At 31.6% G+C, this 20,654-nt stretch overlaps 1 protein-coding gene across 6 annotated transcripts in view; it reads left to right on the forward strand.

Moving 5' to 3' along the window:
- Positions 1–20,654, forward strand: part of LOC115887457 (rho GTPase-activating protein 100F) — a 225,640-nt gene that overhangs the window by 187,023 nt on the left and 17,963 nt on the right. For all 6 annotated transcript variants that reach the window (XM_030906887.1, XM_030906888.1, XM_030906892.1 and 3 more), the window contains 7 exons: positions 2,814–2,963; positions 4,759–4,980; positions 5,042–5,109; positions 10,250–10,448; positions 14,253–14,507; positions 16,867–17,147; positions 19,143–19,371. In XM_030906887.1, coding sequence (XP_030762747.1) covers positions 2,814–2,963; positions 4,759–4,980; positions 5,042–5,109; positions 10,250–10,448; positions 14,253–14,507; positions 16,867–17,147; positions 19,143–19,371 — 1,404 coding nt within the window. The remainder of the gene's footprint in view (positions 1–2,813; positions 2,964–4,758; positions 4,981–5,041; positions 5,110–10,249; positions 10,449–14,252; positions 14,508–16,866; positions 17,148–19,142; positions 19,372–20,654) is intronic.

Here is a 20,654-nt window from a genome sequence, read left to right on the forward strand (position 1 = left end):
GTCACATTTTTTTTTGTTTACAAGAACTTATGTGGTTTGGAAAGGGTTGTTAATTTTTTTCTGAATCGGAATGATCATCTTCAAAAGAATTAGTTGAACTGAGAATAGTATTCGCGGTGTTTGACTTGTTTGCTGTTCATTACTCGATCACTCGCAGGCCTCGCTCATGCCACATTCATCCACTATAATTAAACGAATAAAAGAAACATTTGCAACTAAACGAACTTTATTAAACTATACTAACAAAATATTTACATAAACTTCCATTCAAAACCAAACAATACCACAAATGATTGGAATTTTCACGCTTCACAATACAAAACTGTTAAGGGGAGAATCTTTAGCATTCCACAGAGATGTCTTTTTTCAGTTCATCTAAATTTCTATATTTAATATGCCTATAAAGAAGTTTTTTTGAGTGTGCTCCACAGGAAGAAATCGTTCGGCGAAATACCCTGTGGTTTTTCCTACTGTATTGCCAATAGACTGGATCAATGTTTTTCTTTTCTTCAACATGCAGAATATTCAAGTCATTGTTGTTCTCTTCCTGTTCAATTATTTTTGTCTTCACACTTCCATGTGCTTAATACTGTGCCTGTTTCAAACCTCTGGTTTATTCTTTAAACTGTTGACTTATTCGTTATTAAACTTTATTAGGTATATTCGTTGTATAGGCTTTCCGGAGACTGAGCTACGAACATAGCGGGAGTACTATTTCCAGCAAAATGTTAACCATCCATGTTAACAGCCGTTTAACCATCGTAACTTTTTCAGAAGTCGCGAAAATCTTAATTATTTTATAAAAAATTACTCTATTTGGTACCTCCAAATTTTTGTAAACAAAATGTTGACATCGAATTTGACAATGACACAATCAAATTGTTGCTGATATTTTAATAGTAGCTTTCTCTGAGCCATATTATAAATTTCGTTAATTTGAAGGTAGATTTTTGCAAATAAATTTTAAATGACTATTTCAAATGAAACGAAATTCTAAACAAAAGTACAACTTTAACGCCTCTTTGTAAAAGTCTAATACAATTTTTGCATAAAATCATCTAGGAAGATAATAAGTGACCTTATCAAAATTTACATGGGATTTTCTATGTCCCGTATTCCGATGCACCACACGGTATGTTCATTATACAGGGTGTTTCAAAAAACATGTGCCATCTCTCGTGGGGAGATTCCTCACTTGTCAATATTCCATGGGTATAGTGATAAATGAGGTCTAAATTATAAGAAAATGCATTTTCTACGAAAACTTGAAGAGATAGGTAAAAAATGGTATAATACAATTTGATAGACAATTACATTGTACATCTGATTCACGTAAAATATATAGGGTGTTCTATTTAAATTAAACAAGTTATTGACGTTTAAATCTAGTTATTATTTAATATAATTTTTTGGACACTCTGTATAAGCTAGTAAAATTTTTATTATTGCAACACAATATTTGATCAATAAATAATCTTTAGTAAACATTTAGTATTAAAACCTTTCATACCCTTGGAGAAACAAAGCCTTAAAATTTTTACTGCAGTTTTATAAAATTGAAAATATTTCAAAAACGGTAAGATTTAAGTGTGATAAACCTTAATCAAATTTACCTTTATTTCAATTTCGTAGAATCCAAAAATAGAACAATATACAGGGTGTTCCATTTAAAAAAATACAACTATAATATTTTTTACTTATTAGGGACACTCTGTATTTTGTAAAAATATTTTTAAAATGTAGCTCTAATAGTCGTTCAACGAACCCAAAACTTACAATTTGTAAAAATCTAATAGTTTAGCTAGAATACTCCGTGTCGTATGTGGTGAACAACCCTGTACATTAGACTTATTTGGATCAAGGCAAATTAATAAAATTGCTTTTATCTCATCAAGGAGGCCGAAATTGAAAAAATATCAAGAGACAACTTTTAATCGGCATTAAACTGCGTACAATTTTTCGCGAGAGAAAACAAAGTCAGTGGCGTACATGCTTTTTTAGAAAAATATTCCAGTGATAACCCATATGCACGTCCCTGGTGAATATGTCGACCTCGATGTCCACACTTTTTTGGCTTTAAAATATGTCGTATTTATAGTAATAACTTTTACCCTAAGATTTCATTCGAAACACTAAAAGTACTTGGAAGAAAATTATAATAAATCGATAAAATTTTAAGACGTTAACACCCTGTAGCTACGAAACAAAGCAGAATCGGACCCATGTTGATATTAAAAATAAATCTTATTTTTATGTGAGGATTCTCCCCAAGAGAGATGGCACATGTTTTTTGAAACAGCCTGTATAAAAAAATTCGAAAGTTCTAAGATAGTGTATTGCATTTTTTAGTTTTAATTTAAAGATCTTTCACAGCAACCATAATATTATCGTACATAAAACAACCTCTAACTTATTTTGTTAATAATTTACCGACGAAATTAATTGAGATAAAGTTGAGAGGAACTCTCGAACTTCCTTTCTACGTAATTTTGTTCTCATCGGAGATTTAACGAGACAGTATCTCCCCTGGTGCTTTGTTTTTAAATTAACTTTCAGCGAGATGCAAAAAAGTTCGGTTTTGCAGGATAAAATCGGCCTTTTTTTTGTCCGAAGCGTCTGTTCAAAGGGACGCGTCACATACATTTCCTGTTTCACCGGATAATGGAGCGTTCCGGGATTTTTGTTTATGCTCTTCCATGAAATAGGTTGTTTGATTTTTCGCCGTTTTTGTGTTCTATTTGCGGTTTTAATTAAACTTGATTTATGCCTTTTTCGCATTCGTAAATAAACACTTGTTTTTTTCTTTTTTGCAGCTTTAAGTAGTACCCGATCGCCTTCTATGCGACGAATGAGACAATTATTAGACTTGGACAGTGTGAGATCGGGTGGTGCTCCTAGTCCGGTACCTACACCAAGCGGTACTCTTCCTAGAGGTCAGCGACAACTCGATATTAATCCTGCTGGTAAAGTCCTATATTATATTTTTATATTAATTTTAATTTTAGATGACAATATGCTAGACACACCTACTGATTTTTCTACGTTTTATATTCGTTCTGATATAGTAATATTGACCAAACGAATATAAACTCATAGTAGGCATAAACATAACATTTCAGTGCGTTGGTTTAACTATACCGGGTGCGTCTCAAAAGTGGCTAACCCCTATAACTTTTATATTTTTTCAGATAAAAGAACGAGATTTGGTATGTTAGTATATGACATAAATTAGGATTGATTGACGTATTCAGTTGTTTTCTGTCACTTCCTGTTTCGCCGGAAATGACTACAACTTTTGATTTTTAAATATCACCCTCGGTATTTTTTTTACTTCATTCGATAGAAAATGACATTTTGAATAGAATGACATATCATATGTCAACTTTTGACATTTTTGCTTAAAACAAAATTGAATTTTAAATTTCAATCTAGAATGCCATTGCTGTGTTAAAAACACTAATTTTTAATCAAGGAGTCTTAGAAAAATAGTTTTGATCGTCTAATGTTATTCGTGTCTTGTCCTGGCTGGTTAAAAGATGCCCAAATTGTGTATTTTTAATCATATCTCAATTTTTTCAAATGGAAGGAGGGTGGCTTAGCATATTTGGAAAACGTATATTTTTACGAATAATTTTATACCATACACTTGATATTTCGAGTCAAATTGTCGTTTGCAGTTGAGGGTTGGAACCTTTGGTGTTACACAGCAAAATAAAAACACTAAATCACCACAATACACCAAAACACTATTACTTTTACACTGGACGCGCGTTTCGCTAACCATGTTAGCATCATCAGCAGATGATTATAAACTTTATAAACTAAATAAAAAAAAAACAGTTTATAATCATCTGCTGATGATGCTAACATGGTTAGCGAAACGCGCGTCCAGTGTAAAAGTAAAAGTGTTTTGGTGTATTGTGGTGATTTAGTGTTTTTATTTTGCCAAATTGTCGTTATGAATCGCATGTTGCAATTTCTAATAAACCATATTCGAAAATGTCAAAGTTGACATGTGATATGTCATTCTATTCAGAGTATCATTTTCTATCGAATAAAGCAACAAAAAACCGAGGGTACCATTTAAAAATCAAAAGTTGTTGTCATTTCAGGCGAAACAGGAAGTGACAGAAAACAATTGAATACGTCAATCAATCCTTGTTTATGTCATATATTAACATACCAAATCTCAATTTTTTATCTGAAAAAATAAAAAGTTATAGGGGGTGAGCCACTTTTGAGACGCCCGCCCCCGGTATTTCTTAGAGCGGATTTATAAAGCATCCGTCATGCGTTGTGCGTCGTTGATTTTACGGAATGTTATTGGTTTATTTCAAAATTGACAGGTAATACTTCAACACTATTAGTGCGACAGAACGACGCATGACGGAATTTACATAGAGAAGATATCAAACTCACGAAAATTCAAGTTTGCCTTGAGAAAAGTCAAACAAAACTGACTGTGTTTCAAAATAGTTACTAGCTTCCGACTTTAATGTATAAAAATAAAATAGTGTTTGACACCTTCTTTTGTGTTTTTTTATTTGATGGTTAGTATACTGATACTTCGTGATGCTTTGAGTTTTTTAGAAATTATCCAAAAACAAACTTATTCCTATGATCCAGGAAATGACAATATTTACGTCTGTGCTGTTATTTTAATTTATACAGCACATTCAAAATGTTTAGATAACGATCTCTACTAATAATGCCACTTCAAAATGCTAAAACTTATATTAAACATTATTCTATTTTCAGAATTCTTGAAATACAAAATCGATAAGCCAGGTATTCCCGGTACTAGCTCCATCACCGGTCTATCTCAGTTAACTAGCGGTACTCTAGGATCAACAACAGATGAACCAGTCAGTGGAATGCTATGGGTACATCTTTTAGCGGGAAGAGGGTTGAGAGCATCTACCGGTACTTCAGCTGCAACTACTCCAGTTACACCTAGCGGAGGAGTACCAACTATAGGAGGTGTGAAATATATATTTTTTGTACAAGTTATATAAAAAGATTAAACTGTATTGTGTTTTAGGATCCACTGGTTTAAGGGATTTGTACTGCGTTCTGGAATGCGACAGAGTACACAAAGCTCGTACTGTGGTAAGTGTTTACCTACCAAATTTGAGATATTCTCCATAAAACATCATACTATAAGATATTTAGTCCAGGTGACAATGGTATCGTCAACACTTCCGGTTAACTTGACATTAAATTTTTGATTTAAAAAAGGGTTAACTTAAACAATTTTCTAAGGATTGCAGTATCAAATTATCATTTTTTCTGACAATAATGGAACCTCTCTTTCATTGTCGAACGGAATGAAACGAAGGCTCTAGGCAAACGTAACAAACTTCTATATTTAATAAGATATTATTTAGAGCCCTTTATTATTACATCATTATGCAGAATATTGCAAGATCAAGCTTAAAATTATAACTACAAGGATGTGATGTACAGGGTGGTCGAAATTGGTCTGTTTTAACAGAGTAAACCTATTTCCTGACTAGATAGAGCAAAACCGTCATAGGTGTCATGGGCTCGATTTCTGAGACATGTTTAATGGCATAAACCTCCTGTTGATATTTTCACTGCCAACTGAGTTACGGGGTCTTTTTGAATTTTTTACCATTTTGAAAATTGCCCATAACTTTTTTATTTCGCGGTCTAATAAAATTCTGTAAAAACGTTCTTAAGGCACTTTTTTAAGCACAATACAGTGGCGTAGTCAGTTTTTTTCTATACTTGCTCTTTTTGTCAGAAATGATAAAAAATATAATTTTTTAAATGGAAATCATAGTTGGCTATGAACTTAAAAAAATGATGGCGTTTAACCCTTTCCAACGACATAAAGTTATGAGTATCTATTTCTAAGAATGAGAGAAATATTAGGGTTTTTATCTTTACATCGAAGCGGGCCTTGATTTTGTGTTGATATACCGTATGATCGAAAAAAAAACGGCGTCCAGTTGGCTGGGAAATGACGATCGATGACATTTCCCATATAAATTTACATATAAAATGACAGCGATCTTCATTTCATAGCCAACGCTGACGCCGTTTTTTCTCGATCATACGGTATTTGCCTAGTTATTTTTTATCACAATTTAATATATTCTATATTATTATTTATCTGCGGAATTAAAAACTTTTGAAAAGGTAAATTAATATTCTATATTAGTAATTACAATTGAAATCTGTACAATAAACAAAGAACAAAACTAAAAAAACGTATTTTTGAGTGACGAATGTAGTTTTCTAAAAAAAACTCAAAGATGTTCAAACAGCATCTCCTTCTTGAATACACAATAAACATCTTTTGCGCACGGAATTACAGCGATTTATTAGGCGAACTGGTGTAATAAGTCCAAAAGCTTGTCTATAGTAGCCTTCTGCAATTCTCCTCTCGTCCCAACGGTTCTTCCCTTATTTATAAGGTCTTTTAATTTCCCCCATAAAAAAGTCGAAAGGGGTTAAACCACAGAACCTAGCAGGCCAAGATATGGGGCCCCTTTTTCCATTCCAATTCTCTCCAAATTTTCCATTTGGCGTTTTAATTATAATTGGTAATACTAATATAGAATGTTGATTTACCTTTTCAAAAGTCTTTAATTATGCAGATAAATAAAAATATAGAATATTAAATTGTGATAAAAAATAATTAGGCAACTAGGTCAACACAAAATCAAGGCCCGCTTTTCTCTGACTTTTAGAAATAAATACACATAACTTTATATCGTTGGAAAGGGTTAAACGCCAGCATTTTTTTAAGTTCTTAGCCAACTATGATTTCCATTTAAAAAATTATATTTTTTATCATTTCTGACAAAAAGAGCAAGTATAGAAAAAAAACTGACTACGCCACTGAATTGTGCTTAAAAAAGTGCCTTAAGAACGTTTTTACAGAATTTTATAATTCCGGGAAATACAAAAGTTATGGGCAATTTTCAAAATGGTAAAAAATTCAAAAAGACCCCTATCTCAGTTGGCAGTGAAAATATCTACAGGCGATTTATGCCATTAAACGTATCTCAGAAATGGAGCCCATGACATCTATGTCGGTTTTGCTCTATCTAGTCAGGAAATAGGTTTACTCTGTTAAAACAGACCAATTTCGACCACCCTGTACAATATGGATTATAAATCATACACAAACCTACACATTTTACTGCAAATTGCTGAAGCATACCATTCTATCGTTTTGGATACATTTTTTGTTATTTTGTCAACATAGAATCCTCCTCACTGGATAAAAAAGTACTAAATAGATATAGAGATTTATCTCTCAGTTTAATAGTCCAGTAAATAAGGACACGAAAAGACACAAGTCGTCGTAATACGTCGACCTTGACTATTTAGAGTGACTTGACTATTTAGGATTGTGTACCTTTTGGGGTGTAGTTTTAGGGGAACCATTTTTAACACCGTGGTCAGCCAGCTTCGGCTGAAAACTGACCCCAAAAATCAGTTTTTCGCAAATATCTACCAAATATGCAACTTACAATTTTTTTCTTGGAAAAAAAATGAAACTTAGGTCATTATCTACAAAAAAGGTTCTGACACTTTTTTCGTAAAGTCCCAGGAAAATGGTTAAAAACTGTTTCTCCCGTTCCTTGACTTTTTAGGAAAACTCAAGGACGGGTTTTCCGCCAATTTTGGTCGAAATATGGCATGTAGATGATTTTCACGGTCGCCAAATGGAATATTGGATCCTTAGCTAAAACAATGATACTGACACTTTTTTTCGTTAAACTTTCCGGAAATCCCAAAAAAAGCGGAAAGAAAACAACCACGAATAGTTATTTTTTATTAAAATGTGATTAAATAAAACTTCAAATTTTCTGAGTTGCTTAAAGATACTCTGAAAACAACTGTTAAAATATTGACAAATAAGCTTTGTATAATAAGTTTGTAAAAATCTGGAAATTTTGGGAGGAATATTTATATGGTTTTTTTATTAGCGTAAAACATGAGAAAATTCAAACAAGTTCGAAAATGTGATAGTTGTTGATTCTACCTTTTAAATGAATTTTGAATCATTAAAAAATATTAAATTTTAGGCGAGTTATTAAACAATTTATAAATTATCAATTAATGATACGCTTATATGAAATCTATCTTCGGGGCGTTAAGACTTGGAAAGAAAATTCAGGGATTTCGAGGCGGAATATCTCGAAAACTACTATTTTTACGTAGAAAATACCTGAGCATTCATCTTTTATTTCAAGAAAAAAAATTGTAAATTGCATATTTTGGCAGATATTTGCGAAAATCTGATATTTGGGTCATTTGGGGCTATTTTCGCGGCCAAAGCTCGGTGTTTTTCCCAATTTTTTCCGCTAAAACTACTCCCCAAAAGGTACACAATCCGCCTGAAAGGTCCTGGTAGACGAATTAAGCAGTGGTTTTAACCTTCATTTACTGGACTATTACTAGTAATTAATAGTTAAACCTGGAAACTATGTGGAGTAAGAAAATTGGATTTTATCTTTCGAAAATAATCACATCAGGAAAAAGAATGTTCTCTTTATTTTATTTTTAAGAGTTCTAGTTTATAAAACAGACTGTTTAGCAAATAGTGGAATTAACAAACAGATAATTTAATTAAAATTGTGTTTATTTATTTGGATGTGGGTCAAAATAAATCTCAAGTTTTTTATTTAGTCCTTGGTCGACGTTTCGACAAATATATTATCTCCCGCAGAAAAAAAATCGTGGGTGTTTGTGAAGGCTCGAAAGGAAACAATTTTTGTTTTTGCGACGTTTCGCGACTTTATTGTCGCTTCTTCAGGCATTATAGGAGAAGTAATTTTTTAAAAATATCAATAGAATATCAAGTAGCCACTTACCCAAAACATATATTAATCCAAATGCCTACAATCATTCATGGCGATTCCAACCGCCAACACTAAGACACATAAAGACGAACGAACAGAAACTTCTAATTTCTTTCCCCGTATTTCGTTTTTTTTTTCAAATTTCCCGAAACACGGGGAAATAAATTATTGGTAAAGGAAACAAAAAATTATCGGTGTACAATGGTGGCAAAAATATCCCAAGTTTCTGTTCTGTCTGTATGTGTCTTAGTGTTGGTGGTTGGAATCGCCAGGAATGTTTGTAGGCATTTGGATTAATATATGTTTTGGGGAAGTGGCTACTTGATTTCCTTTTGATATTTTTAAAAAATTGCTTCTTCTATAGTGCCTGAAGAAGCGACAATAAAGTCGACACCCACGATTGCGTACTAACTACTGGGAACTAACAATGATCATAATATTATCTTCCCCAAGGCTCTAAAAATAACTGAATCCAAACTTACTTTTTTTCCTATGTGTTTATGGGATCTAAATTTAGTTTAAATTTTAAATTGACAATGAATAAAATATTAAAAGAAAAAAACATGTAAATACAAATAAGACAACTAGATTGAATTAAAAAAATATATAAAACAATAGAATTAATAAAAGATAAAACAAATTTATTAACATATATTTTTATATATATTTATACAGGCAAATAGCAAGTATTTTTATATACTTACACGCTTATTTAAAACCCTTTGTCAGATTTCTTTAACATATTTTCATATAGGCAATGTAGACATATAGGCATCATTCTTTTCTTTTTCACTCTCTCGAAATCAAATTTTATCAAAATTTAAAATTTCTATACTATAACAACTTTTTTAACAAAGTTTGCTATAGCTCTGACTATAGCAAACATTAATTTCTTTGGAAAAATTAACCTGTTTACTTGTTTTTTTGTAAATAATTTAATTCCTAAAAACATAACCCCGAAGGGTCGTCCCTACATCAATATTTGAGTTGGTTCTCCCCTGGTATTTATATCTTCTAACGTAATAAAAAGATGAATTACAATAGATTGTTACTGACAATTTTTTTTGCACTCTATATACATATATAAAAATTGGTTCTGTATAAAAAAAACGAAAATACATTTAAATTATCTTGAGCAGAATATAAAACTAAAAATATAAATATATTATCAGAGCTAAAATATAAAACCTTCATCTAAAAGTTATTCCATGAAAAAATGGCATTTCAAATGTAAACATTTTCGTTTTTTTTTCTTTCTTTATAGATATGCTATATTCATATTTACATTATGAAATTTTGCGTTATATATTTTAATAACTTTTCAATAGTAAATAAGTGAAAACTATCTAAAATTCAACGTCTTTTTACCTCCGTAAATATATAACCGTTACCATTATTTTCTTCAGGTGAGAACTGGCGATTTAGTCTTCGATTGGGATGAAAGCTTCGAATTGGACCTAGTCAACAACAGGGAATTGGATTTGTTAATTTACTCTTGGGACCCTCAATACAGACACAAGCTCTGCTACAAAGGATCCGTATACCTTCCCACTTTGCTCAAGTCCGGCCCAATTCACCAGCTGGCACTTAAAATCGAACCTAGAGGTAAATAACTAAAAAGACTAGCGTCTTTCTCCCACTTTTGTTTAAACGTTTTATATATCCATATATGAGGTTATTGAGGTTACCATATAAGGAGCTACAATTGCTGCCTGTATTATTTTTACCGGACTTTTTTTTAAATTTTATTTCTTTGGCAGCATAACAAACAGCAATAAAATATTTTAATGATATAAAAAAATAAATAAATATATATTAACGGAGAAAAACAAAAAAAGTTTCTTATTTAAAATCTTTTTCGTTTTTATTAAAACAATATACAGGGTGGTTCGAATTGTATTCCGGAAACTTCGGCAACATATTCTGCAGATTAAAATAAGTAAAAAAGTCCGTATAAATGTATGTCCTAAAATGCTTAGTTTCGGAGATACAGGGTGTAGAAATTTTATTTTTATTTCGTTTTTTCCAAATAATTTCTGAAGTAACGTCAATATTTGGATGAAAATTGGTGTCTGGTAGTTTTTTGACATGAGAAATTAGATTTTGTTGTCAATATGACTCTTACTAGTAGAGGGAGCCACCTACATATTTTTTAACTGGTTTGAAGAGTAATAACTTTTCGTCTGTACCTATATAAAACTACGAGTAAAAAAATATACATTTACAACGTTTTTTACGTGAAAGAGGTCTCTTGGTAAAAACCGCTACAAGTAATGGTTTTCGAGGATATTTGGAAAAGAAATCATTGACATAAATTAAACATGTTGACTAAATAGTTATTACTCAAATCATAAATTTGAAATATTTTTGTTCCAAATGTTCAACAAAAACTGTTTTATCATCATTTTTTGCAGAAAAATTTATGATTAATTTAAAAAAATAAAAATTTCACAAATTTATTATTTCAGTGAAATAACTATCTACTCAACGTGTTTATTTTTCGTTAATAATGATGTATTTACTATTTCCATTCTAAATATCTTAAGAACGGTTGCTCGTAGCGATTTTTACAAAGATATATTTTTTACGTAAAAAACAGAGATGTATATTTTTTTGCTCGGTAGTTTTATACAGGTACGGACAAAAAGTTATTACGCTTCAAAACAGTTAAAACACACGTAGGTGGCGCCCTCTACTAGTAGAAGTCATGTTGACATCAAAATCAAATTTCTCATGTCAAAAAACTCCCAGACACCAATTTTCATCCAAATATTGACGTTATTTCAGAAATTATTTTGAAAAAATCGAAATAAAAATGAAACTTCTACATCCTGTATCTCTGAAACTAAGAATTTTAGGATATACATTTATACGTACTTTCTTACTTATTTTTACCTGCAGAATATACTGCCGAAGTTTCCGGAATACAGTTCGGACCACCCTGTATATCACAGAATTTTACTTATTTTTGAGCCATCAAAATGAGTAATTAAAAAAAGCAATGTCAGTAGCCCTGACCAATACATCTGCTGTCACCGAAAAGCGTGTTAAAGAAGACGATAGACTATAATTAGTTCTATGTAAAGGAACATCAAATAAATCGAATTCCCTCAAAGCCCTGTGTGATTCAGATATATTTATCATAGACAACAATTCGGAACAGTCAATCACACCGTGCAGTATCTCGTTCTCTCTCTAAAAGACCATATCTCTATAATCAGACCAATCGACCTGAGCACATACTCATACACAACGTCCCCACCCCTAATACCCACCCATCTTAGAACTACTTACTAACTTTCTCTGTACTCTCTTTGTGTAATTTGTTGAATATATCTGCTATAGCAAGGAGACCACACCCGACAAGCCAACGCCTTCGCCAAGACTGATCTAACGTAAGAACAGTATAGACTTTTCAGTAGTTTGTGCCTTACTAGTTATATGGTTTACATGAAGGTTAAAAAGGCTATACATTTACTTACAATGTAATAAAATTAAGCAATCATAAGGCCTTCGTTTATGGAGGCTAATTAATTATTCTGATTTCATTAAAAAAAGCATTTTTTTTGATACCATCTTGATTAGTTTTTTGGTACCAACTGTTTTGTAGCCTCGCTAGATTTCTCCATAAATCTCCTGAAATTTGGTTAAAAATTAAAATCGAGTTCAGAGCAGAAAGTATTGTTTTTTGATCTAAATATTTTTTTCGCGAGGCTGTAAAATTAAACGGAAGTTAAGGCTGATTATTATTAATTAACTTTTCGACTGTTACTGGAACACCTTCAGCAGTTGGCCGTGGCCAAATAATAGAGTAAATCATAAGTCATAAATTCCTAATTAGTCTGATGTTGATTGATGAGGTAAACTGCGGACGGTGTACGTGTATATTAAAGATTAATTAATTTATGTATGCGTCAATATTGACGTATTTGGGAGTTTTTTATAATTTATATATATTTTTTTCTTATCATTAAATCATTAATATTTTATGAAAAAAATATTATTTTAAATAGTAAATTAAAATGCACATAATATATTGTTTATTACTATTTTAGAGCATACAATTTCTCCTTGCTAAAATAATCATCGATATAAATAAAAACATGTTTAGCACAATTCGTATGGATATGATTCTCTGATGCTTCCACAGCAGAATTTGGTTGAATGTTTTTTAGAATGTTATTTAATTCCTACTTCATCCCCATAATTAATTATACTAAACAAAATAGCTTTATTTTCAATAAAGTACAGATAAGAAAGATAATAATAATTGCTCCTTGCTAAAATAATAATCGATTTAAATCCATGTTTAGCACAATTCGTATGGATAGGATTCTCCGACGCTTCAACAAAAAAATTTGTTGTTTAAATTGTTATTTAGCTCCTACTACATCCCCATAATTAATTATACTAACACACTACAACTACTAAACAAATTAGCTTTATTTTCAACAAATACAGATAAGAAAGATAATAATTGCTCCTTGCTAAAATAATAATCGATGTAAATCCATGTCTAGCCCAATTCGTATTAAGTCTACGATGATTTAACAACAGAATTTTCTTTTTAAATTTTATTTTACTCTTACTACATCCCCATAATTAATTATATTAAACAATTACTAATCAAATTAGCTTTATTTTCAACAAAGTACAGATAAGAAGTTGCGAATAGATACAACAAGATATTTAATTTCATAATTATGAATAGACCTAGTTTCGCTATAAATTAAAAACTAGTTAAATCAACAAAATGCCAATTGGGAATGGTTTAAATTTCAAATATGTATATTTTATCAACTGCTAAACGATTTTATACAAATCTTTTAGGTACTCTCGAAGACTGAGATACGCACGTTTACCTAAATCACAATTTTTGGTCACTTGTGTACATATAAAACCACCAAAGGTTGAAGCTGTGAGGGAAAAATTATAATTTTCTTGATGTTACTGTATTCCCATTACTATAATCATTGCATCAGCTATAACAAATTCTACTGACATTTTTCTTTTTAAAATATTAAAAAAAACTGTTGTTGAATTTGCGTGGTCAGTGAAACAAAATAAAATAACAACTCGTGATTAACAAAAATGACTTTATTATAAACTTCTCTTTAGAGTAAAGTTGCTTAAAGACGACTGAACTAAACTAACTTAAACTATACCAAACTCTCTGTTAAAAAACGCTGACACAGATTACGTCATCCTATAGGCCGTCACCATAACAAAAGTAAACATTTGATATCCTAAAATAAGAGTTAAATGTGTAGTCAGCATTATACTTTTACATTTCAACAAAAACAAATATATGAACTAACTTCAAATAGTATAAATGCCCATTGATTATAATGCAAACTATTGAAAACATATTATTCATTTCTAAAACTATTGTAATTAAAATATTTTTAGGTACTCTGTACTTGAGACTGAGATATACGGACTCCCAAAATCTGTATCGACGAAGAGCTTTAACTACCTTAACATTATCAAGAACTACTCCATTATTCGGAGTCGATTTAGAAAGTGTGGTTAATCGAGAAAATAAGACTGGCGGTGTTCCGGGAGGTGTAGCGACTGGATTGGTGACTGGAAGTCAGCACAGCATTCCTATTATTGTAAAACGTTGTGTAGAGGAAGTAGAAAGACGCGGTCTTGATATCATAGGTAAGGCAATTTTATTGAGTTTTTTTTGTCTCATGTTGATCGAAGTGTCTTTCAGATAGGTATATTTATCTAAAAATTAATCTTCTAATTTATGTAAGACACAAATATTCTATTTTATCAAACTCAAATTCGAATGATGAATTAATTCGAATACGAATGATTGATTAGATACTTATTACTCAGAATCTAGCAAAAAAAACCTTTCGATATACATAGAAATGACCCGGATTTCTCATTTAAAATAAGTTAATTGTAACTTCGGTTTAAAGAGAAGTGACAAGAGAAAAATAGACATGTCAAATAATTTATATGCATGTCATGGTAATAGCTTGTCTAAACTTGGTCTAAAGTACAAAAGCATGTTTTTTTCTTTTTTATAAATTGGGATTCACATTTTACTAAAAATATAATACATAAATTATACAGGGTCCGGCAGTAGTGCGTCGGGCATCTGTATATGTAGCTCCTAGAATGAAGAACTTGGAAATTTTATTTAAGTGCAAACTTAAACTATGTACTAGGTTGTATTTCAGGAAAATATTTTAACTTCTACATGGTGGCTTAAAAAAGCGTGAGTGGGTCGGGATGCTTTTTTTAAATGGAACATTCTTACATTTTTGGTTTCCTTTCTGGTCACTTTACATAATCCTAAGATATGAGTATTTTTTACAGACCGCTTCCCGAGAATATATCACTTATAAATGTATTTCGTTAGTTTCAGAGATATTAGCAAATAAATAAAAAATATGTATTTCTTAACCATGCTTAAATTGCAAAAATTATTACAAATAGTACAAGAATTATCCTGAAATCAAAACTATATTGGGCATTTACTTTAGATGGTCTGTAATTACTTTGCTATAAATATCGTAATCTTACATCATACAGGGTGAAAATTGTACGCCAAACTTTCTAAAATATAATATAATTTTTCTTTGTTTCCTTTTTAAATGTAACACCCTGTATATTATTTTTTATTAGATGGAGGGTTAAAAAATGAACATTTTTTGCATTTAAAGTATTTTTTAATGGTTTCGCAGATGAATACAGTATTATTTTATATGGCTCTTTCAACGGTAAAATACGAGAGAAAAATCATTGGCTTTGATAAAAATTTACTATGGAAAATGCCATATGAAATATAAAACTGCGAATATCTGCGAAACCGCTAAAAATTTTGAAATACTCTAAATACAAAAAATGTTCATATTTTAATTCCCCTTCTATTAAAAAATAATATACAGGGTGTTAAAAAAACGAAAAAAAAATATTTTATGTTTCACCAAGTTTGATGTAGAATTTTGAACATTCTGTATGATTTACGATTACCATATTTATAGCAAAGTAAGTACAGACTATCTAAAGTAAATACCTAATATAGTTTTCATTTTAGGACAGTTCTTGTATTTTTAATATTTTTTTTGAGAAAAGCTGAAAAATATAGTATATATCTTATTTATTTATTAATATCTCTGAAACTGTCATAGACGAAATATATTTACTCATATCTTAGGATCATGTAAAGTTATTTGAAAGGAAGCCAAAAATGCAATAATATACAGAGTTTTCCAGAAAAATAATCTCGATTCACTCACACTTTTTTAAGCCATCCTATAGAAGTTAAAATATTTTCTTGAAATGCATACTAGTACATGCTTTAGGTTTGTACTTAAATAGGAATTTAAAACAAAATTCCCAAGTTTTTTATAGGAGCTACAGATGCCCGACGCACTATTGCCTAACCCTGAAAATCATTTTTTATTTAATACTAATTCTGTAATAGAAAGGGTTTAATAAAAGTACTACGAAGTACTACATAATTATAAATATTAGGAAACCATTAATATAAGAATATAATATATGATCCAAAAAAAAACGGCGTCTAAGACGGTTCAGAAATAACAATCAATAATAATTTAGGCGCGGTCAAGCCCTATAGACGTCATTTACTTGGCCCGTACTCTTTATATTTTAATGGTGCTTATTGCCAGTTGGCCTTAAGAAGATGGTAGTTTATTTTAATTTGAGTAAATCTAATGTTTAACTCGGTGTAATTTAAAACTCGAGAAAAAATATTTTTGGAAATCGGTTTGTATGTCTGGAAACGTTCTATTTTTTTAAATATTTCTATAATCAGTGCTAATTTTTGACAAGTTTTATGTTAATTTTTAGTAAATGACGTTACCTTGCCAAAGTTATCGTCGATTGTCATTTTCCAGGCATCTTTGACGAAATTTTGTTTCGATCATACGGTATAAAGTGCTATATACAGAGATTAAAGTTCAATTTCAAAAGGTTTCCCTTTTCTTCTTAAATGCCCAGGAATTCATTTATATACAATTACATTTTATTTTTAAAGGATTATATCGTCTATGCGGATCGGCCACCAAGAAACGCATTCTCAGAGAAGCATTCGAGAGGAATAGTCGTTCGGTAGATCTAAGTCCGGATAACGTACCTGACATCAACGTAATTACTGGAGTACTAAAGGATTATTTAAGGGAATTACCAGAACCACTGTTTACCAAATGTCTCTATCAAATGATGGTGGATGCTTTGGGCGTTTGTTTACCAGACGATCCTGAAGGCAATGCCAAGTTGATGTTTTCAATTTTGGACTGTTTGCCAAGAATAAATAGGGTAAGTTATGTCTTTATATTTCTAAGAGTACGCTACTACAAAATCGGAATATACTTATCGCTAAAGAAATTTTAATAATGATAGATCCCGTAAAGGTAGAGCGGTTAACAAGCGGGTTAATAAGGGAGTAGCAAGGTACAGCTTGCCATGCTAGAGTCGTTCGGTATACAAGGAAGGTAATGTGGCTAGCAATATGTATCTACCGCCTATTACCTCATATATTACCTCAGGATTGTAAATCCCAAGTACTCATTTTAAGGCTGAGTCGACCCCATGTCAACTCAGGTACCCAAACGATTTTCGATTTTGGATTCGAACCCACAATCTTTAGGTTGGTAGACGAGAGCTGTACCTTTACGCCACCGGGCACCATAGAGAAATTTTAAAAATGTAAAATTCCACTGAGTTTAGAATTCACGACCACAAACCTCTTGTAGCTCTTTACTCCTACACATATATCACTAATCGACAAAAAATACTTAACGTTTAAAGAAGCATATGTCCCCGGGTCGACGCAAGCAAATAAAAAAAAAATTGGCGCCGGGAGGCACGTATAGCTGCCCATACTAAAATATGTTAATAAAAAGTTGGTAGGCAGTTCTTTTAGTTTCAAAGTAAAGGATTTTTTCCAATTTTTTTTTATCTCAAAAACTGCGACTTTTGGATTTTTGTTGCAAATATTATTCCTAATCTTAAATTAAAAACCGCGTTTCGCTAGCTACTGTAATTATGGAGTCACGATTTTTTAAAATTTTTAACCCCCTCCCATACCCCCTTACCAACCCCCCCCCACTACCAAAAACTAATAGCCAGATTCTCGGTGCCACAGTATTTTGTGCCAAATTTAGTTAAAATCGGTTCAGCGGTTTTTGAGTTATCGTGTTACAGACGGACAGACAGACGGACAGAGAGACAGACAGACACCATGACAACATACATATATGCCAACCTTTGTACTTTGCAGAGGTTTTGCCCTAGTTTTGTATACCAAGCAACTGCTCCATAGGTAATCATTTCCCGCCAGTCTTCTGCATATCATGAGAGCCTTTCTGGTAATGTTCTTAATATGTCTGTTCCAGAGAGGTTTACTGTTCAGGGTTATTCCCAGATATTTCACTTCCTATGATGGCAGTATTTCTTTTCCATCTGAGTTATCGTGTTACATACGGACAGACGGATAGACAGACAGACAGACAGACAGACAGATACAATGAAAATATTTTGTATTGTCATTTATGACCCAAATAACTCATTTTGACTGAAATTAAAAAAAAAAAATTTTGTCAATCTTAATAGCCTACCATACCTGTTGGTATGGTCGGCTAAAAATCTGCATAATATATTTATATCTACCTAAAACGGAAACGATTAATTCTTTTCTTTTGCATATACGTATATTTTACTACTTTTTATCGTAATGTAGCGGCTACCACAAAATACATTCCTATCAACAGTCTAGGTTTCTATCCACAGTCTAGTTTTTAGTTCGAACCGAGCCTTGAACCAAAGCGATAATCACGATATCAAAAGTTTATCAAAAAAAAGTTTATCTCTTGTATGAGATGTGAGGAGCTATAAAGGGTGAATCTTAAATAAGTGCATATATTTCCAGGGCTGGTAGATCTCGATTAATGAAACATATTTTCTCTTCACCGTTTTTCAAATAACTCCAAAATAACTGAGTTATTTGCCTGGTTATTTGGCTTTGAAAATTTAAATTTTTTGATCATAGTTAAGAACAACTGGATTTTTTCTCGGTTTTCTTTTTTGTAAATTTAATCTACTAATTATGTTGCCATAATAACGAGATACTAAATTTTTAAAAATACCAAATTTTCAAAAAAAATTCCGAAAAAGCTCGTGTTTCTAGGTTTTAAGACTCACCCTGTATATTATCTTGAAAAACTTTTACAAGTAAAGGCAATGTATTTCAAAAATATTTTTTTAGTTAATCAACTTTGCCTTCTACTCTTAAATAAACGAAAAATGTTTCAGGCTACGCTTATTTTCTTGATGGATCATTTAGCGCTAGTCGTGTCGGCGTCCGACAGGAACAAAATGAATGCCCAAAACCTGGCAACAGCGTTAGCTCCTCCACTGATGCTACATTCTGGAGATACGATGACACCAACTTCTGCGAAGTCCCACGACTTGGAGTACCAACAGCCGATTAGTGTTCTTCGATATTTGTTGCAAATATGGCCTACACCCAAACACCACTCAGGTAATGTGTAAATACAGATGGATTGACTTTTATTTAGCGATACGTCATTCAAAACCATCATATTTATTTTAGTGCATGATAGATGAATCAATTGATATACAAACATTTTAAAATAATATCATTTTCATAATTGATATACAGGGTGTAAATAATGAGTACAGGACTTCAGTGGATGATACTGTGAAAATAAAAATAAATCCTATGAGCTCTTAACTGCTTCCTGACAGTTACAGCCCTTGAAGCGGTAGATTAACATAATATACAGGGTGTTTTCAAAGTTGAGTCATTTATTTTAACAGCTTGTAGAACTCGTCAAAAGATGAAGTCGATATACCAAAAATCACCTACATAAAAGTTGCATATTAAAAGAAATAAAAAAGAATTTCAAAATTTTAAAACTAACACAAATACAAAAACTATTTATCCGCAGATTTATTCCTGGCCACTGCCAAGTAAAAACGTAGCGTTAAATATTACTACTAAGTTTTACTTATATAGGTATGGCTGATTTTTTTTATGGTTTTGAGAACGATTTTCGGTTAAATATTGGTATCAAGCGTTTAGTGCGTATCACTTTCATTTCCTTGATATTTTTTTGTACGGAAAAATGGCCCACGTTTGTGGAAACAACGAATAGTGGACATAATATTAAAAAATCATCTGGCTCCACGGATGTTTGTATATTTATTTATTCGACTTCGTGAGATAGGATACTGATGATAACTGAAATGGTAGAAATTGAGGAAACTATTTTGGAAATGGTGGAAGATCACCCAACAATAAGTACCAGAGCCATAGCAACTCAAGTCGATGTTTCTCATAGTAAAGTGTGGAAAACAATACGATAGGAACAATATTATCCCTATCATTATCAACGGGTAAAAGCATTACAACCTGAAGATCATCCTAGAAGAGTTGAATTTTGCCAGTGGTTTTTACAACAGCGGTTGAACAGCAATGAAGATTTTACGAAAATAATTTTAGCTACAGACGAAGCCACATTTACACGAAATGGTGTACTCAATTTTCACAACAATCATGTTTGGGCAGTAGAAAATCCGCATGCCGTAAGAAGATCTAATTTCCAACATAGATTTTCATTAAATATTTGGGCTGGTGTAGTAAATGGCATGCTTATTGGACTACTTTTTTCCACCTCGGGTAACCGGTGACAATTATTTAGATTTTCTTCGACACAATCTGCTAGAATTATTAGAAGATGTTCCAATAAATGTTAGGCAGGATATGTGGTTTCTACATGACGGAGCTCCACCGCATTTCAG

Source organism: Sitophilus oryzae, unplaced genomic scaffold (genome assembly GCF_002938485.1).
Source record: "Sitophilus oryzae breed Bouriz unplaced genomic scaffold, Soryzae_2.0 scaffold_575_pilon_pilon, whole genome shotgun sequence".
Taxonomy (NCBI): domain Eukaryota; kingdom Metazoa; phylum Arthropoda; class Insecta; order Coleoptera; family Curculionidae; genus Sitophilus; species Sitophilus oryzae.